Genomic DNA, 21,090 nt, shown 5'->3' on the forward strand with positions numbered 1-21,090 from the left:
ACGACGAACAGTTTAATCGTATTTCACGGTGGATCACCTCTCGCCGTTCGCTTACTCTTGCCCTTTTTTCGTTCACGCCAATTCGACGGACTGTTACCGTCCTGAACAAACGCACGCCTCCGAGCGAAAAAACACGCGAGATCGTCGACTGTCCATTAAATCCGTGGCTCAATCGGAGTTTTCCTACGTCGTTGTCGCTCTTTTCCCTTTCTCCCCTCTGTTATTCACCGAATCGTGGAAAATCGAAAGAAAATTGTCGGGCATTCGGATAGGTCTAGCGACACGAACTCGCGACGGAATACATAGTTTATTTACAGATCTCGAGCGACCGAGGAAAAATAACGGAGACGCTTAGTGATCAAGTTCATTGCTAGAGAAAATCGACGAATGGTGATAATGCTAATCGCTTCGGCCGGCGAAACTGAAATCTGAAAAGGGGATGCGAGATTTGTCAAGTAATCAGCGGTGACGTATCGATCGCAAGAGCCGCCGGTACCAGAAAGAAGCGGATGTGGGAGAAAAAGAAGAAATCGGATTTTCCGGGCGAGAACAAAACCGGAAAGAAGCGCTAAGTGGAATTGAGAAAAGGAGGTTAAATCTCGGGTAAGAAAGCGTCACGAACGATCTCGTCGTGCGGCGAAACGCAGCACGTTCGTTGTTGGGTAACGAAAGTGCAACGGCGCGAACAGGAGTGAAGAGAAGCGAGGAGAAGACGAAAGCGAATAGAGGAGAGGGAGAAAGAGGGCGAGAAAGGGCGAAGGGGAGAAAAGTGCAGCGGTGCAGCTGTGCACGGCGCACACTCACGCACCGCGCGTCTGGGTCCCCCTACCTTCTAACCTTTACGGTGCTCCTCTACGATGTTCCGAGACGGAGTACCGGCTGGTATATATCGTGCCGTCTTTGTCGCCGGCCACCGCACACACTTTCGTATTTATTGGTCGAAGAAGGGGAGGGAAGGCCACGGACGTACCTCGCGGGCCAGTGCGTTCCGAGATTTCGAGGTGAGAGGACACCTAGCAGCCTTTTTCCACCTTCGAGGACCCTTGATCACTGTTCGCAACGAGTCCGTGTTCGATCCATCAGGGTAGTGCTTCCTCGTTCAAATCCGAAATCGTTTCTTTTTTTTTCTCTCTCTCTCTCTCTTTCCGAGGCTGTCGTAATTCGTGAATCAGCGATTCGTCGCGAGAAAGCAGCGGGACTCATCGCTCAGCGCCGCGCAACCAAGAGCCCTCGGCATGGCTTCGACGATCAAGGTGAGTGACGAACGTGCAACAGGTAGATGTAGATACACACGCACGCCCTGTACACGTGCGCCGGCTGATTTAAAGTTTCGGAGTATCCGGCGGGGAGGCACGCCTCGCCCCACGTTTCTGTGCCTGTCGGGAGCAATTCGACGATTCGCTGCGGAGCGGAGAGCGGGCTCTTACCTCCCCTTCTCTGGGGGATGAATACCGTGCAGCCCCTAGCTCTTCTGGTTTCGTTGGCTCCGTTGCCTCTGTACAGGACCGGCAAATTCGATATCGTGACCGATCGCGGCTCTCTCCTTCTACACTTTGAATATTTAGGAGGCAAGCCAGAGAATCGACGGTCCCTCGGGCACGTACCTGTAGCTTTTCTCCGGAACAGAATATACGCGCCACGAATCGCGATCGTCGCTCGTTCGTGCGTCCTCCGCCGCGCCGTCTCCTGATCTGCGCGGATCGTTCCCCGAGCGAAAATTAGCCCCTTGTCGCGCGGTCTCTTTCGCAGTCTCGATAGAGCTGCCTTCTCATTACCAGTTCCTGAAAAAACAATCCCTAAGAAACATCTGCGAAACTATTAACGAAATAAACGACGAAGCTGTCGTCTCCTCTGATTAGGAACCCACATTAATTAAAACTGTAGGTCCCGTTTAAATCGGCGTTACCGATATCGGAAGAGGGACAGTGAGCAAATGGATTTGTAACACTGAGGGGATCAAATATTATTTAAAAATCAAGTGAAACTTACAAAGAAGTGAAACTTCTTGCTTATTGGGTGTAGATAGAGATAAATGATTAGTATGCGTATTATTAGTGCAACGGTTCTTTCGTGATGAATGCGAAATTGTCATAAATAAATTATTATTAGTATGCATATTATATTAGTGCAAAGGTTCTTTCGTGATGAATGAGAAATTGTCATAAATAAATTATTATTAGTATGCATATTATTAGTGCAAAGGTTCTTTCGTGATGAATGAGAAATTGTCATAAATAAATTATTATTAGTATGCATATTATATTAGTGCAAAGGTTCTTTCGTGCTGAATGCGAAATTGTCATAAATAAAATTATTAACATGCATATTATTAGTGCAACGGTTCTTTCGTGGTGAATGCGAAATTGTCATAACAAAAAAAACCACGCGCGGCAAAAGTAAAACTTCTTGCAGTCTAGTAATGTTTAGAAGTAAATTAAGATTGGAAATGGTAAATAATCCTAATGAAGCGACGACAAGATCAGGAACAACTCTTGATGCAGTATTTGCAAGACATTTAGACAAAATTGAATCAAGAATATTTATATCATATTTTAGCTATCACAAGCCAATTGTTTCAATGATAGAATCATAGAAAATTATCGAACATAGAAAAAAATAATGAACGATCAAAATTTGCGACGCAAAGAAGGAGAGCGTATGGGAAATTCTATGAACTATGTCTTTTTCTTTCCCATACGCTCTCCTTCTTTGCGTCGCAAATTGATCCTTCATTATTTTTTTCTATGTTCTATAATTTTCTATGATTCTATCATTGAAACAATTAGCTTGTGATAGGCAAAATATGATATAAATATTCTTCATTCAACTTTGTCTAAATGTCTTGCACATACTGCATCAAGAGTTGTTCCTGATCTTGTTGGCGCTTCATTCGGATTATTTACCATTTCCAATCTTAATTTACTTCTAAACATTACTAGACTGCAAGAAGTTTTACTTTTGCCGCGCGTGGTTTTCCACGCGTATGTTTTTTTACTTACCTGACACCTGTCAACATTTTTCAGATTAGTTTGGAACAAGAGGTTGGATAATTGTTTATAAATCTTTCAGTCGGAACAAAATCTGACGAGAAAGTGCATGTGAAAGTAGCTGGAGGTTGATTCTATGTTATCCAATTGCAAATATTCACAAATTAACTCTGGTTAATTAGTTATTAACAATTGTTGCGCGGGCAGATTGTTTCGGAAGTTCCCATAATGCATAAAACAAGGAGGGTCGAACTGTGCGACAAGGACAGACATACGTAATGTACCACTTCTCCAAAATTTGTTAATAACTAACAATTTAAGCATCAAACCTGCATAAAACTGAAATGGGAATGTAGCCAAGGCTTCATTCTACATTCTGCAATCTTAAAAGTTCACCAATGAAGTCTTTAAAGTTAGTAAATTAATTATGAAAATGTTACTTGTCAAACTATTCGAGGTTATTCGCGAAATTTTGTCACTTCCGTAACGCTAGAAAATTGTAGCCACTCAGCAAAGAAGTTTCACTTCAAAAAACGTCTTAAATGAAAAATGTTCGCTATTATTCTAAGATCGTCGGTTGTCCAAGCGGTTAAGGAGTTGGACTACCAAGCGATAGACCGGGGTTCTCGAATCCTGTCGGGGTAAGAAAGTTAGTTTTTTCCTCCGTTAAAAATTTTCATCACACTCGACTTCCGTAACGCTAGAAAATTGTAGCCCCTTAGCAAAGAAGTTTCACTATAAAAAAAAGCAACGAAAGTGTCCATAGATTCTTTTCGTAGTCATCGAGACCTACTAGAACTTGTACAGTACTGTACGATCAGTTGGTTGCCGGCTGCATAAAGAATTGTTGAAACGAGTGAAAAAATTGCCACGCAAGACAAACGAATGTATTCGGAGTTGTCTCTCTGGTCTGCTTGTTCGTTCTTTAAAATTAGTCCCTTGTCACACGATCTCTTTTACAGTCTCAATAGAGCTGCGTTTCTCATTGCCAGTTCCCTAAAAGACATCTGCGAAATCATTAACGAAGTAAACGCTAGGCTTCGAAGGTGTCCACAGATTTTGTTCGAAGTCATCATTGCGAGACAGACTCAAAGATGTACGAGAATCGTTGAAACGAGCGAAAAACTAACCGCGCAAGAAAAAATAATGGATTGAAGTCGTCTCTCTGGTGTGCTTGTTCGTTCCGCGCGAAACTAGCCCCTCGTTGCACGATCTCTTATTACCACTACCCTAAAGAACATCTGCGAAGCCATTAACGAAATAAACGCTATCAGCGAAAGTGTCAGATTTCGTACAAAAGTACAAACTCATCGTCGCGAGGCAGACTCGAAGTTTACTCCTGCTGCGCGGTAGAATCGGTGAAACCAGCGAAAAACTTGCCGCGCAAGACAAACGAATGGATCCGGGATCGGGACGAAACAACTTTCGCTGGTACCGCGCAACTTCGTCTCGAGGCGACTACAGATAATTCTGTATCTTCGGGAGCAAGCAAGTTATTCAACTTCGGGCTATCCCAACGATAGGATAACTTGATAATCGAATCGCGTTCAGCGCACGAGAATATGGAAAGCGATACGGAATTTGGCGAACATTACGGCGCTAAACTAGCTGCACGCGAACTACTACACCGCGGAGATTCTCGCGCTCGACGTGGCACGCTCGAGCGCAAGACTTTAGAAGCTTTTTTTCCGAAGCTGTGCGGAGTTACGTTCGAATTCGATTGAACAGAGCTGCTCGTCCGAGAATCGTTTTCCTCCATAGAGTCGTAAAACATCGCCGGCGCCGTCTAGCTGCCGCTGTTGCCAATTCTAAAACACTTTCTCCACTCGTTTCGTCACAGCGCAGAAAATATTTCTATCGCGTGATCTCGGGTTCACGGAGAATTTTCCCGAACGTTCATCGAGAAATTCTAGAAACCTGTTATCGAAGGATTTATTGCAACATCGTGATTCACTTGTCTTCGATTTCTGAAGGACTGTCGAGCGACTATCGTTTATAATTAGCTGAGAACCGTGTAATTACGTCGACGGCACTTCGCAGGCACGGCGAACTGTTTCTTGCGAATCGTCTCGAGAGTGCAATAAAAACGGAATGTCGCGACGATAGGTTTGTAGACCGTGACGATTCACCGTTCGAATGGAGAGACGGAAAACAGGAGAGATGGGAAACGGGAGCGAGCAGTGTAAGCGCTCTCGACGAAGATCTTCGAGGCGCGGAGTTTCATAGGATCGTCGAGTTTCTTTTCGCGTTCGCCGCGATTCGTCGAGCTGGGCTCACCGGTTGAATTCTTCCAGGTATTAAGCCACCAATAAACGTCGAGAGGCAACGAATCTCGCAGTCGTTTCATTGCGACGAAGATATCGGCTCGCGGGATCGTCGACGCTCGAACGAGTATCGGATCTAGCTAGGTAGACGTCGCGCGTCAACGAAATTGCGTGCATTCGCGATGGATCGATCAATTCGCTGCCGCCCGCCGATTTTCTTGTCGGTCGACCGCGAGAACGAGTTATTAAATTCCGGCACGTAACTCGGGTTCCACTCGAACGATCGAGACAAAACCTTTATCGAGGGCGTCGCAACGTCATAACTCGTGCGTGCCGCGGCCGAGCGCTTACGTTACGACTGCTCCCGAGGAATAACAAACCGATTTCCTCGGCGTTCTCCCGCTTGTTTCCGATCAGACGGCCTTCGCGACGCGAAATCGACGCGACGTATCGAATACCATGACGGTTCTCGATGACCGGCAACCGGATTGCTCAACGTTTTACCAAAGACGAAGACCGGTAGCCTAATCAGATGAGGGGACCCAGCACGAATTGAGGGGAAAAAGTCACCCTATCCCAGTACCGGACACATGTACGTCAGAGGAATATATAACTCGTAACTTGTCCCAGATTTTAGAATTATTTATTTATTCTTTTATTTATTTATTACGAACGGACCGAGGTCCATTTATACACAAATGTTTACATAGAACAAAGACTTAACATAAATTACTAAGAAAGGACATGCATAAAAAAAAAACTTTTGGTATAAAGGTACTGATATTATACATATTTTCGAGTTTCAACAGTTCTGCTCTCAGATGAACAGACACGTACCTTTACGATAGAAACAAATCGGCGACGACAGTAATCGTTGTGTAAGGAAGCGATCGAATTGGAAATGAGGAGAAATAAAACCAGCTGAACCGGAACGTCCATTCAGACTGGACCGATGACCGCGGAGAGAGAGAGAGAGAGAGAGAGAGGGAGAGAGAGGGTGAACGGTTAATGCGAGTCGTCGGGGTGTCCGGTTAGCTCTGATCGCGAATAATTCGCGGCCGCGACGCGAAGCGAAGCGAACCGACGGGAGCCTCGTTAATACCGAGCGACGCGATGATCGTTGGTATTTGCGTTGGGTCTCTTCGCGCGTTAAATCGTAATCCATACGCCGCGCGTTGTCGATATCGACCGTGAATCACCGAGCTGTGTAATTATTGTCCATCGGTTGCGAGTCGATAACTAGACGATTGTAAATTAATTTAATAACTACGAACAACACGGCGCGGCGCGGCGCGGCCGGCCCGTTGCTCGGCCAGTACACGAACAATAAATTATTGTTTATCGAGCCGTTGTGTGCGTGTCCGTGTTCGTATCTGTTCTCTATGTAGTTAGCGCAAGCGCAAGCGAAAACGGAACGCGCGCGGCCGCTGCGGACAATAACTATAACGGAATATTATGGGTGGAAGCGGTGCGAGTTTTCCGTCTCTCGGTGTCCCGTTTAACCGGTGAATTATCATTCATAGACTGTGACGATAATCAACGGGACTGTAGGAAGGACTCGCTCACTCGTTGGCGAGAGCGGGTACGAACGGGAGCACACGGTCGACAGGAACCGTCAGCGTCTCGCTCGGACGTAATAACCCGGCGAACGTTACGGCTACAGTCGTTCGCAGTCAACGTGACGGCAATAAAATCTATATCATGGCCATTTGCCATTTAGACCGGCCAATAATTCTTATAATCCACGCCGGCTCGCGGAAGTAAGCGGTTTGCGTCCGCGTGAGCTCGAGCCCGAGCCCGGACCGAGCCCGCATCCCAATCCACAAATCATCCCGGCAACGCGAGCCTACAGGCCCTCGGTGATTTACCGAACCGTACCAATTATTAGCATCCCACGGGGCGAATCGAAACTCGTAGCCTCGCATCTGACGAGTCCGGGGACACGACATAGGGGTCGCGAATCTTCGTTTTCGAACAGATCTCATCGAATCTATCTGCTCCTCCGTTTGTTCTCGTGGAATTAATTGAAATCCCAGCAGTGGTCGATATATACAACACAATTTATACTTTTCAACGGGAGCCACACTTTTTGGAGTAATGTTTCGGATTTTGTTCAAATTTGAGTATGTTGTAGTCTTTAGTGACCTCTGTCGCCGATGTCTTCGGTTATAAATAAAGAATAATCATCAATTTTCAAATGTCCATAAAGGAGACATTGTCCAAAGAGGATTTTGTTCTTTATGGAGATGAGTTTGTAGGAGCTTATAGTGAAAACATAAGAGTATCCCCTGAAAATGTTGTCATTTGAAAAAAATGTTTTTTTCACCATTTATTTCGCACGCGTTTGAAACAAATGCAGCGTTTTCATAGCAGGGAACTTTTTAAAAAAATTTGAACAAAAATGAGGATATAATCCCAAATGTCCCTTTTACGGATCTGTTTTTAAAAAGATGGACATTTGAAGGTTGACGAAACTAAAATAATTTGATGAGAACGCTGCACCGTGATTGTATACAACCTCTGACGGTCGAGCACATACGGGATGAAATTTACACTAAAATTAAAAATAAAATTTATATTTGTTTACTTGTTACTTATTTAGTACTTTTCCAGATATAATTTAAATTACCGTTATCATTGCTTATAAATTTCTTTGTACTTCCTAACATCTATTCTTGATATTATGAATATATCATAACGTTATAAATTGAAATCCCGTACAGTGTCCGATTTCGCATGGAACGACCCATCCGTAACTTGGTGCGAAGGTTGTACTCGAATCGTTCGAAGCAATTGTAATAATTCGCTGAAAAACCACAGAGGCAGATGGTTTTAAATATGGATTGCAGATCGTCATTGGCATCGACGGAATTTCGTTTGGTCGCGACAAAGATTAGCCGACCCGCTTTTCGATATTCACGAGTTTTCCTAGCAATTTTGGCGCGCGGGGTTTGCTGGCCGAATGGCGAGGAAGAGGGAGGCAGTAGAGCGACGCGGGGGTTGACGGGAAAAATCGAAACAGCGCGCAGAGGAGCCGCGTGTCCTGGATCGCGACGCGAGTAATTTAAAAACGAGCACGATCGTTAGAGGCGGCACCCCCGGTGGAATCGAGAGGTGCGACGCGACCCGACGAAAATAAAATTGAACTTTACAGTATCGGTCACGGCGAGTCGTCGTGTCAAAGGAACGAGTAAAAAAAAGAAGAGTGGAGAGAGATGGCACCGTGTGCGCAAACGGCCCCCGGACGTTTCGCGAAAGTATGTTCATCCGTCAAGCGGCGTCGATTTAATTGGAACTATTTCCTGTGCAGCGACACCTTCCCTCGCCTCGCAGACGGGTTTCATACATTTTTTTACAGCGACGAAACTCGCAATTGCGCCGAACCAGTCAAGACCGAGAGAAAAAAAGCCTCGGGAACAAGCACCGACGCACTACGAACAGACTAATCCACCATCGGCTACGGGCTATGTAAACGCTGCTCTGCGATCCAGCTCCTCCGGCAACTCCAGCTTTCGGAAAGGCAGCTCCGTGAAACAATATTTCGTCTCTCCGATCCGTCGAATCCGTCGATCTAGTTTGCGTTGCGACGTAATCCTCGGGGATAGGGTCAAGTTCAATATGCACCTTCCGTATCAATTTCAATGGACCAGCCTCGTTCCACCGGTCTCCGGGCTCGTACGTTTTTCCATCGATTGGTCCCGCAGTAATTTGAACGCACGCGAAGACGCAGCGGGAAACACAAGTGAAAATGACGCGACAGAAATATGGATACGGATAGAAAGAATTATTCGTCGTGTCAGATGGAAAACGAAAGGTTTCGTGACTGGCGATAGAGAATGACGGCAGACGGACTGTTAAACTAGCGAACTTGTTCGAAGTACAGTAAAGTCGCGATCTAGCTCTTTGAGGACCTCCACGATCACTGTCCCTTCGCCTACCCCTTCCACTGGGGATATCTCCGCGAGGGACCAAGAAGTATTTACATGCTGTCCTTTTCTACGTTCGGCATCCTTTGTACTTTCGGCGCGGTCGACGCAGTCATAAAGAAATAGTTTCCCTGCACGATCTCTGTCCCTGCTCGGAACAGGCGATGGGAGCTAGATTGCAACTTTACTGTATGTAGTTCATTCGCTTCGCGTCGAGCCTCGAACATAATCGGTGAACACGTTCGAACCCAGCTGCAAAGTAGGTACATACTTGTATCGACCTCCAAGTAGTAAACGTAGTCCATTACCATGACAACAGAAAGGACCGCGAGCGGAACACGTTCTCTTCTCCGGTCTGTTTGATGTTTCTCCATGGTGCGGTACGGTGGTTTGTTTGCGGCTGCGGAGCCTACCGGAAACACCATGTGGCAGTTTTATTCGCGTTGATATTATTCGGAGGAACCGGTCCGGGAGTCGCGGCCCGAGTAATTTAAAAGACGACTCTCGTTAGTCGACGCGTGGCGGTTGGCGGATAGCGGATGGCGGCAGGAGGCAGGAGGCAGAAGGTAGGCGGAATGTGCGCGCGTAAACTGGTATGCGTACAACTGCAACGAAACACGGAAGCGTGTCGAAGCGGCACACCGGGCCAAGAGGGGCAAACAAACGGAGGTCGTAGGTACGCGCATACCGCCGTTACTCACCGTGGTTGTTGCTTGTTTAGCTATGTTAGCTTTGGCGTGCTTTGCTGGTGCCGCGTTTAGCCAGTATCTGCCGTCCGCTCGCTCGTTCACCGACGCTATTCGCTCTATCCGCTTTATCCGCTCTATTCGCTCTATATTCCCTAGCCAACCCACCGCGTCCCCTTTCATCGCGCGCGTCCTTCGATCTTAAACCATGGACGAGCTTCGATACGCCTCTTCCACGACAGTGGTCGTCAAACTTCAGAATCAGATATCAGTTTGTCGGCTGAAATTCCCGCGGAAAGATGTTTCTTTGTGTGGTAATTTTTTAATCGAGCTGCTGCTGTGTGGCCGCATCCATCTCTAGCTCTCTTAGACCCACAGTCGGTGTACAAAGTATTGGTACACCTTTTAGAAGCGAATAACCTCTTCAAGATTGGTCCCAACAGTTTGAGCTTCTTGAGATGTTAGAAGAAAATTGTTATCGGTGGCAATTGTGAAGGAGAAAGTAAAGATCACGATTTTTGAACTTTTTATGCATGTAAGTAGAATGTTTCGTCGAAATCGATCAAGGTAGTTATGAAGTACTGGATATGGGAATAAGTTTCCACCCCTTTTTGTTGAAAAGAAGAGTATAAACAATTCCCATAGCGTGAAAACGTTTTCCAACAGTAGATCGATCGACGTAGACATAGACCTTTCAAAAACATGTACTTACTACGTTCCATCAAATACGCGATCGGTACTCAAGTACAACGACATCTCCAAAAGGGCGGAAACTTATTTCCATACCCAATAATTGATTGAAATAGGAAGAATTGTAAGAATCTGCGATTTAAGTGAATCGCAAACCCTATAAATTCAAAGATTTTTACACCTTATAATGCCCATAGCTTTTTTATGCATCAACCGATTTCAATGAAACTTTGTACATGTGTAGATTTACAAAACACACGTTTTAAATTTTCATTATAGGCACAGATAAAAAGTTTAAGAATCTAAACTATATTTTGAATAATGGAATAGCAATTTGTAGTGGCGACTCTGAGTTACCACTCGAGTGCTAAGGGTTAACTTAACTTTCAATGCGTTTTTGACGATCTAAAACTCGCCCCAACGCAAATTCTTTTAATTTTAATTTTTTTTTGTGAAATCTAAATATTACCTCACTGGAAATCACTTTTATGAAATAAATACATTTTTTTCTAACAAATTTTGACCGCCAATCGCTAGGTTCGTTTGTCAGTTTCAGAACTGACCCGTATTAAACGAGTTAAGGCACATTGACGCGACCTTTTCCTCGAATCTTTTCGCGAACGTTGACTTTGCCTCAGGTTCAGCGAAAGCAGCACGGTTTGAAGACCACTGTTCTGCGACAACGTCCTCGAACCCTTCACCTGTCCCTTCGTTATATTCGAAACTTCGGACGGCGCGCGTGCACCGGTATCGATCAATACGCAAGGTAAACAGACGCGCGCGACCAATCTCCTTTGTAAGACGCGACGTGATTTTGATCGGACCGGTTCTGGAAATTCTGATGCAGGCAGTCGTGGTTGTTCGCCGAACGTATCCGAAACCGAGTGTCCTAGCGGCGGGAACCGAGCGACGTCGATAAATCCCGGGATTTCAATTTATAACGTTCCCCCGTGTACCGGATAAGCATTGTTGACTCTCGTTGACCCCACGAATTTGGTTAATTGCTTTATGCCCTGACTCTCGTTCTACGAAAGACTGTTTCGCGCTCTACCATCCTCGTAGCACAGGCGCGCGTCCTCCCACTGCTCCATTTACCGAAAGCAGATACATTTAGGTACTTAACTCCTCCCTGAACAATGTTTCAGTTGCTGTTTGTCACGTGCAGTCTCCTCGTCTGCATGGTCGCGGCAGATTCGGACGAAGGACAGACTGGGAGATCGCGGGTCTCCGACGAGCAGCTCAACATGGCTCTCAGCGACCAGCGTTATCTCAGGAGACAGCTGAAATGCGCCTTGGGAGAGGCGCCCTGCGATCCCGTTGGAAGACGACTCAAAAGTATGCGAGCCTCTCATCCGCGCCATTAACCTTTCTCTCTCTCTGTGTTTGGGGTGAAAATTCACCCCAGTCTGATGAGAACGAAGATTTGAAAATGAACTTTCGTTGGAACTGAACAAATTTCGTTGAAATAAAACCCTTGTGTAGCCAACCGGGTATCCGGGTATTACTGCATTTCCTTCAACAACCCCTAGTAGCACAAAATATTGTATAAACATTTTTTTCAGATATTAGAATAACATTTTTTAAGGCACACTTTTTAATATGAAAAAAATATTAGATGAGATATTATATACGGATACAGGAAACATGAAATAAATGTTAAAAAAAAATGCAAACTAAATATTCATCAAATATGAGAGAAATATTTAAATATGTAAAGTAAATATTCAGAAAATATACAATCAATATCTGAAATAATTAAATAATATTCTTATAATGTAAAATATCAAATAAGTGACACGCACAACATATATTTACAGTAAATTCAAAGTAAGTATTTTACGTTTAATATTCAATAAAGATTTATTCTGCATTTGAAACCAATATTATATTCATAATATGAAATGCGTATTAAATATTATGGAACAAATATTTTTTTTATGATAAGTATAGAATATTTCTTGAAAATTAGGGAAAAAATATTCTGTATATTAAATAAATATTCATTTTATATTGAGAAGGAAATATTTTTCTCATAATATAAAATAAATATTACCTGTACATTAGGAAAAAATATTCTATTCCCATTATTAAATAGACCTTCATTGTGTATTTGGAGAAAAATCTTTTTCTCGTAACATGAAATACATATTTACTGTATATTTGAAAAAAATATTTGTGTACTTAATGTAAAATAAATAGTGTACGTATATTTGAATATTAAAAACAGATTGGATCTCTTTTTAATACCACATAAATGTCTATACAATATTTTGTGCTACTAGGGACTTGTTAATGTTCCTCTAGAAATATTACAAAGTTTCTCTGAATGTCCATCCTTTGCTTCCTCCGAGGAGTGTCAAAATGATTTGTTCCTGATTTGTTCTTTTCGAAATACTAAAATTATAAATGTGTTCTCCTGAGAAATTTTTTAATGAACTTCGCTATTGAAGTATTTAAACAAAGCTGGTACGAAATCTAAATCAATGCTATATTGCCATTATTAACCCCTTGCCGTATTTTAACAAATATGAATGTTGTGTCTTTCCTTTTAGATGAAATAAAATTTGATGTACCATACAAAATATACAGGCTGTCTAAAAATTCCTTCATCATCCTGAAATCTGAGGTTCCTGAGATCATCTGAAGCAACATTTTCCTTTGCAAAAATGGCGTCCGCGGCTTTGTTAAGAAGTTATTAACGAAAAACACGGCGTCAGGTCCCGCTTAGCGCGGCGTCGCCGTTGACGCAGCCAGAATTAATCCGCTGTAGCCGTGCTCTGATTGGTCCATGTTTTTCGTTAATAACTCCTAAAGAAAGCTGCCGACGACATTTTTGCAAAGGAAAATGTCGATTCAAATGATCCCTCCCATTTCGGGATGTTGAAGGAATTTTGAGACACCCTGTATAAATTTTGTTTACTCTTCTACAGGATAAAGACGTTCTAATCACTGCAACTGTAAAGAAAATGGTACGGCAAGGGGTAAAAGGCAATGCGTGGCAATTGCGTTTAGTAAAAAGCAATAAAATTTCAGAAATACTTACGCAGACTTTCTTCTTTTATTTTGCTCGAAAAATGTATGGGGTCCAATTACCCTCCTGTACACGGTTAACATTAGAATAGCAGTACACAGAGAGAAGGTTAACTCGTCTGCGTCGCGTAACTCAGCGTAGTTTTCGTGAACGTTACCCTTGAATGGCATCCGTGATACCAGCGAACAGCAGACTTCTTATCGCGACGCGATCGACCAGCGATCTATGCGCCTGTCTCTTCTCTTCAAGGGTCGCATTTTGTTCAAATTTGAATATGTTGTAGTCTTTAGAGACTTATGAACAAATCCCAAAAGATTTCTCTATATCTTAAAAATTGTTGACAGACGTGTCGAAAAAAGTGTCATTCGTTTTTCATTTAACTATAAAACTAGGACTAACAAACCGATGGAAACGAGGTTTCACGAGCTTATAGTGAAAACACAGGAGTGTCAACAAAAAATATTGTCACCAGAAAAAACTGCTTTTTTACGATTTATTTTGCAATTTTTTTGAAAATTGTTAATTTCACGGACGTGTTAGAACCAACAAACCGATGAAAATGAATTTTTAGCATCTAACACTGAAAAAGTAAGGGTATCCACGGAAAATGTTGCCATTTGAAAAAAAAGCTTTTTTCACCATTTATTTTGCAATTTTTTTGAAAATTGTTAATTTCGCAGACGTGTTAGAACCAACAAACCGATGAAAATAAATTTTTAGCATCTCGCACTGAAAAATCAGTGTATCCACTAAAAACGTTGTCATTTGAGAAAAAGTTTTTTCACCATATATTTTGCAATTGTTTTAAACGAATGCAATGTTTCCATGGCAGGGAACTTTTAAAAAATTTGAGCAAAAATTAAGATATATCCCCAAGTGTCCCCAGCGTCGATCTATCACTGTGAGTCGCGCGGAGCATTTCAGCATAACGCGACTATCTAACAGAGACGAATCCGCGCAAAGCCGCGTTCCCGCCCACCGGTATCGATCGTCTTCTCGTTTCCATCCGAAGGGATATCCGATGGCAAAAATTTCGGGGAGGAAGCGCAATTACCTTGAAAACATAACGCCTGCTCCGGGAACACCGGGAAGAACCGACGCGCGACTGTAGGAATTGCTATTCTACCCGATTCGGAAGATAAACCGACCTTCGCCGGAGTTAACCCCATTTCGCGGGGGTAGAACTCCTCGCACCGGCGATCGTAACCGGCGAGTCATCGAATTGCTTAGATCGGATTTATATCCGTATTTCGAGGGCTCGCCGAAGAGAAGACTTTGTCGATAAATTTCTATAAAGTTACACCCACACCACCGAGCCGCGGCGCGGCGCACAGTGTGATATTTCGATCATTCAGGGGAATTGAATTCTTGATGATGTTTCTTTTTCTTATCATGTATTTTGTTCAAACTAATTTCTTTAACATGATTTTCACTGTATTGCCGGATATACGTATTTTAACTCTTGCATAAATGTCTTACATAAATATACAGGGTGAACCACATTTACAGAATGTGTTCGTATTTGTTCAGTGCATTTCTCTACATGTATTTTATATGTAGTATAAATAACAGTATCTACAATGTATTTCTATCACTTACCACCGTTAACCATCTTCACTCCATGGGCATTACTCAAAAACTTGGAACTTGGATGCCACTCTGTCGAGCAGATGTCGAAAATGAATTCTTCTGCCTCCTGGAACTTCCATTGATAAGCCTGAAAATTAGATAGGTTTGTAGAGTAAAAAAAAATATATAAAAAAAGACTTTAAAAATCACGCTTATATTAAAATTCATTAAAAAGGAGAAAATAATTTTTTTAGGCATTACTGACTATAAATAAAAGCGTGGAGCGCTAAACTATATTGACGTAATCTTCGTGGGCGCTCCACTCTTTTATTTGTAGTCACTAATGTCTAAAAAAATTATTTTATCCTTTTTAGTGCATTTTGATATAAACTTTTTAGCCTTTTTTAAATGGAACGCAAGATATAGTAATACTGTTATGAAATAGTAAGATATAGAAACGCAGATATGTGGAAATACGCGAGATAGAATGCGGGGATGACTCCGAGAGACGACGTCTCCTGATGGAGTCCGAAATTGTCCGATATGTGTAGTAGAGTAGGGAGCGCTGGCGCGCGGAGTGGGGATCGCTGAACGCGATCCGAATATTTTTTCTCCTAGACGCACAGTTTTTCTTTGAATTTGTTTTTTAATATTGCATTGTCATCCAGTTCTGAGCTATGTTTAAAGTTTCAAGTCTCTAGCTCATCGGGAATTGATTTAAAATTCGATAACAAGATTTGACACATACAACAACGACAACTTGGCAAGGTAATATGAGCGTGGTAAAAAAACTTGCGAATGCATACATATACATATATACTATACCTAACAAAACACAAAATTGCGGGAAAAAAATAAGATACAAAAAACGCGGGAATTTATTACACAACCTAATATCATGACATAAAAAATTGCAAATAGAACAAAATAAAAAAATCGCTTCTCTAAACTTTTTAACAAAAAATCTGCTATAATATAACAGAGTAAACTCTACGGATCATGATTCGTGGTTCACCCTGTATGTAAAGTTAATTAAAACGAAATACATGTAGAGAAATGCGCTGGACGAATACTAACATATTTTGAAAATGAAAGAGAACTCTCACGATTCCAATTACGCTGATGGAACTTTCTTTTCATTCTTTTCTAATTACATAAAATCACAACTTCGACATTCATTGAAGAATGTGATTCATACGTATAGTGAAATTTTACTAAATTTTATATACAGGAATTTGTAGATGTTTAAATCAACATTATGTGTTATCCAGGCTTGGCGCCGTTGGTACTGAGAGGCTCCTGCCCGCAGTGTAGCCCCGAGGAGACGCGACAGATCAAGAAAGTCCTATCGCACATCCAACGGACCTACCCGAAGGAATGGAACAAGATAGTGCAGCAGTACGCCGGAGTCTCCTAACGCGGGACCACGAGAACCGAGATGGCGGCCGATGGATATCTTTTCTATCCGGAGATCGACGATATAGCCTAATTGTTACGAGCGTGCCAAAGCTTTTCGCCGCGGGAACGCCGGTGACACTCGATGGAGGATTCACCGAATTTTTATTCAGCCCCTTGGTCTCGTAACCTTCTCTCTGTGTAGAGCTGTGTAGAGCAGAGTGAACGGAGAAAGTCTGCATCATAAGTATGAAATTTTATCGATTTTTGCTAAACGCAATTGGCACACATTGCTTTTTAATAATGACAAAATTCAATTTATTTAGATCTCGTACCAGCTTCTTTTAAATATGTACTTCGATAGCGAAGTTCACTAAAAAGATTTCTCGGAAAAACGTATTTACAATTTTAATATTTATGAAAGAACAAATCGGGAGAACAAGTCATTTTTACCCTTTCGGTAGTTCTGGTATTAAAAGATAAGTATAAAATACTTAAACAATTTGGAATATATATCAGATAGAGAGCATTCCTAGACAATTTTTCAAAATTTTCCATTCGTCGACCTTTTTATTGCATCCCATAAGCAGACAGAAGTATGTATGTACTTGAATGGAGAAGTTCACTAAAAGAATCTCTTGGAGAGACGTATTTATAATTTCTCGAAAAGAACAAATCAGGAACAAGTCATTTTGACTAATCCGGTAGTTCCAGTGTTAAAAAAACAAGTATAATACTTGAGAAATTTGAAACATATCACGGACAGCATAGCTAGAAAATTTTCAGAAATATTCCATTCATCAACGTTTTTACTTCTGTTTTCATCAGTCTGGGATACATCGGCACCCCATACACAGAGAGGAGGTTAAACTCAAAAAAATTCTCGTTATTCACTGACCAGTCCCAAACGACAATGGATTTCGTCGAGCAGACGATCGACGAACGAATGTAAATTTGATTCGGTGATATCGGAAACGTCGTCAGCCGATAGAGAATTAGCGAAATCTTGAAACAGCTCCATTCCATGCTCGTCGAATGATCGTTAGTCGAACAGTCCGATACGATAGTCCACTTACGGGACAAATCGACTGTGAATTCTCCGTAGAAGCGTAATTTCGATGGGTAGGTGCGATTTTGTCGATGAAAATTCGGTGCTCGAGAGCGTACCTACTCTCTCTCTCTCTCTGTATCGGTAAATCCGCCATCGATGACACCGACGCCGGACGCTCGAGCTCGGTGTTTGTTAACCGTAAACATAGTATTTCACACGTTGCTTCGCAGACACAATGATGTTATATTTACAATAAAGTATGTTTTCCTATAGAGAGAAGAGAGCAGCTTTACTCGGCGAACCGTGGAGCGGCTCGGTTGTTCGCTCGATTTAAGCCTTCCGTTATAGGCAGCGCGCGCGCGGGGGTGGTTCGCTCGCTCGGCGCGGAGGCGGCGGCGGCAGCGGCGGAGAGTATCGCGATTTTTATTCCCGGAACGAGAGGAGGCACGGAGCCGTGAGTCGTGCAGCCGTGAGCCGTGAGCCGTGGAGCCGTGAGCCATGAGCCGTGAGCGGTGTATAAAAATGAAAGGAAGCCGGGGAATAAGCAACGGGGAACGATCGTCTGCGACTCTCTGACGTCAGAAGCGGGGACAGTAATAATGGTGGATGCAAGTAGTGGGAAAGTAATAAGCCGGATTCGTATTTTATATTTTATTCCCCGCGACTCGACCGGCTTCAATTTCGCTGCATTACAATAGACAGAGCCTTATTCCTCGAAACTATACGGCGGAACTTTATATCGGCGTCGTTTTATAACGTCTCAACTCTCGAAACGCTCACCGTATCAACGATCATATTCATCGATACCTATCCAGGTGCAGTACAGAGTACAGAGTACATACCCAGCTACTTCGCTGCTGTTCTGCCGTGGCAGACCGACGCGAAGCGGCGACCGTTTAACGACGCGTACACAGTTTCGCTTTCTAGCTATTCCACCGGTTACGGGAACCGTTGCGCAACGATTGCACCATGCATCCTTCGATATCGCGCCGCGTGTACAGCATACGGCAGACGGTATTAGATTCATTCGAATGCTACCTTCTCACGCCGTTCCACGATCGATAACTTGCGAGACTCGAATGCTTCCACGAAAATTCTCTGACCCATTTCATCTCCCGCTTTCCCTAGGCCCGATCCGTCGCGGAGACTGCCGCATGCCGGGACACGTGCGAATCGAACCATAAGTCGCGCATTCGATATCTGTTTCGTTGAGAAACCTCCTTTGAAGAGCACTCACTTCCGACAATTGCGTGACGGATCGTAGACTCTGCTGAATCCGTTGGAACTGACACTAAATCTTTTTGTTTTCGTTTGCAAGATACGTTCTTAACTTTATTTTATGACCATTTTCGCATGACATGTTCCAAGTTACGTGTCCATCTGAAAGCAAAAATATCGCGAGTCGCTCTCGAGAGTCAAATTCGTCAGTGTACACGGTATTGAGAGTGTTAGCCGCACGAAAAACTCTCGCAGAACGAACAGCTAGTTGAAACTTGCAAATGAACGCGTTCAATTTTTCCCTCGGCGAGCAACTATCCTATACGCACTAGATCGGGTCGAAAAAACATTTTGTTTTTCAAAAGTTGTGGTGTGACGGCCTAATGACAAGATCAAAATCCTAAAGTTGTGCGATGACGCCTTCAGGTTGTGCATCGAGACCAAAATTTGTAAATTTAGGGAAAATATCGACACTTTTAATATTCGGTTACAGACTGCGTAAGGGCAACCAAAAACTATGATTAAACATATACAGGGTCATCCGTTTTTAAACGGCCAAACGTTAACCAGCTGTAGAGGACCCCAAATGGAACAACTTTTACCCCTATCACTTTTTTTGTTTCGGCCTTGATTTCCAGATAACTGCAAAAAAACCATCATTTTTTGAGTTTACATAAAATTAAATATCTCAGAACTCCAATGATGAATCTTGATGGTTTTTCCTCTGTTTAGTTTAAAATAAGTAGGGGCATCTTTTTTATTGAATAAACTTTTTTGTATGACCTTCGGATCATGGTTTTTTTGGCGTGGGGCACACCGCCACTTTCCAACTTATTTCCTTCAGGCTCCACGGTGTGCCCACGCCAAAAAAACAATGATCCGAAGGTCATACAAAAAAGTTTATTCAATAAAAAAGATGCCCCTACTTATTTTAAACTAAACAAAGGAAAAACCATCAAGATTCATCATTGGAGTTCTGAGATATTTAATTTAGACGAATTACTCAACAAAAATCCGACCCAGACGCAGGAAGAATTGGCAGAAAGATTGGGAGTCGCCAGACAAGATTTTATTACATTTTATGTACGTAAAATGTGAATTTGGAAAAGAAGGGGAAAGAACTTATTTGCGCACCTAATATAAGTTAACTCTCACAGATGGACACACGTACCTTGAACATATCTGCAACTTGTTTCGCCTAGAATCCTAGAATAATGAGACGGATAAGCGTCGTTATCGATCGGTTAAGCTTTCTTTATTCCAATTTGTCGGTCGTTACCTTTTGCGCTGGTTTTATTAGATAATAATTATTGCCGGCAGCGAGAAGACGCGTTCCGGGTTATTTATCGCGATGAAACGAGACGACGCGACGCGACGTTGCGCCGCGCCGGCGAACCGTAGCAGGAAATTCGTGTTTAAGAATGCAGCGGGGATGCGGTGGATTTTAAATTGTTAATATCTTGTAAAGTACGCGATATTACAGACTTGACGAGAACTAGAACCTGCCAAAGGCTCATTAAAAAGTCAGTGTAACACTCGGGGAAGAGCTCCACCCGTGAGAGACGCGTACACCGAACCGGTATGTTCGCGTTCTCCCAATTAAGCCAGCTACAAACTCCAACGATGCGCGAGTAGTAACGCTTTCCCACAGAGAATATTCCTAACGCTCGAGAGCCCCGGTTAGAATGAACCGTTAAAGGCCGAAGCTTACGATCGTCGAAGCGTATCCCCTGTTTATCGCATATATTTCACCACCTTTATCGAGAATGAACGACAATCAACAAGTTGCTAATTGTTTCGGGCATAATTAACGGTGTATCCGGGGGCCGGCCAATTTACACAAGCCCATACCAGCCGCCATAATATCGACGGCACGCCTCACCTCGTCTCGCCTCTCGCTTCGCATCCCGTCCCGTTTCCCGTAATGCAAATTCTTCCTCTGGCGTTTTCACCTTTATGCCGTCGGAGCGTATATTTAATTTCGTCCCGCTGTCGATATTCCGAATCGGAATCAATTACGCGCATTCCGACGAGATTGAATTTCCATAGAAAACACCGAACGGCGACGCAGCGTGGCGTCCCAATTTCTGTCGCGACACCCCGGGGGACTCGGTCGCGTTCTCGATCGTCACGGTGATCGAGCTTCGCATTTTTCCCTTTGGATTCTTACGGCTCGGTACAGACTATCGGCCCGGTCAAATATGTATAAATGATCGTGCATAGTGTAGCGGACATGGTGGAGAGAGGCAGTTTTCGGACGAGGAAATTCCATC

The 21,090-nt window shown here is 43.2% G+C and overlaps 1 protein-coding gene across 2 annotated transcripts; it reads left to right on the forward strand.

Moving 5' to 3' along the window:
* The first annotated feature begins 842 nt into the window (after nt 1–842).
* Csp2 (chemosensory protein 2) lies at nt 843–17,878 on the forward strand. Of its 2 annotated transcripts, none has more exons than XM_076420158.1 (3): nt 843–1,001; nt 11,699–11,888; nt 16,425–17,878. In XM_076420158.1, the coding sequence occupies exons 1-3, from the start codon at nt 858–860 to the stop codon at nt 16,568–16,570; spliced, it is 480 nt and encodes a 159-aa protein (XP_076276273.1). In that variant the 5' UTR covers nt 843–857; the 3' UTR covers nt 16,571–17,878. The 2 variants fall into 2 exon arrangements, with proteins under 2 accessions (XP_076276273.1, XP_076276274.1); XM_076420159.1 differs by having other exon boundaries at nt 939–1,253.
* Nucleotides 17,879–21,090: the final 3,212 nt, after the last annotated feature.

This window comes from Lasioglossum baleicum, chromosome 3, assembly GCF_051020765.1.
Source record: "Lasioglossum baleicum chromosome 3, iyLasBale1, whole genome shotgun sequence".
NCBI classification, from domain to species: Eukaryota; Metazoa; Arthropoda; class Insecta; order Hymenoptera; family Halictidae; genus Lasioglossum; species Lasioglossum baleicum.

Coding starts and splice junctions, on each gene's coding strand:
- Csp2 (XM_076420158.1), top strand. CDS start 858: ATGTTCCGAGACGGAGTACCGGCTGGTATATATCGTGCCGTCTTTGTC. Junction 1,002..11,698: donor GTGCGTTCCGAGATTTCGAG/GTGAGAGGACAC, acceptor ACAATGTTTCAG/TTGCTGTTTGTCACGTGCAG. Junction 11,889..16,424: donor CGTTGGAAGACGACTCAAAA/GTATGCGAGCCT, acceptor TGTGTTATCCAG/GCTTGGCGCCGTTGGTACTG.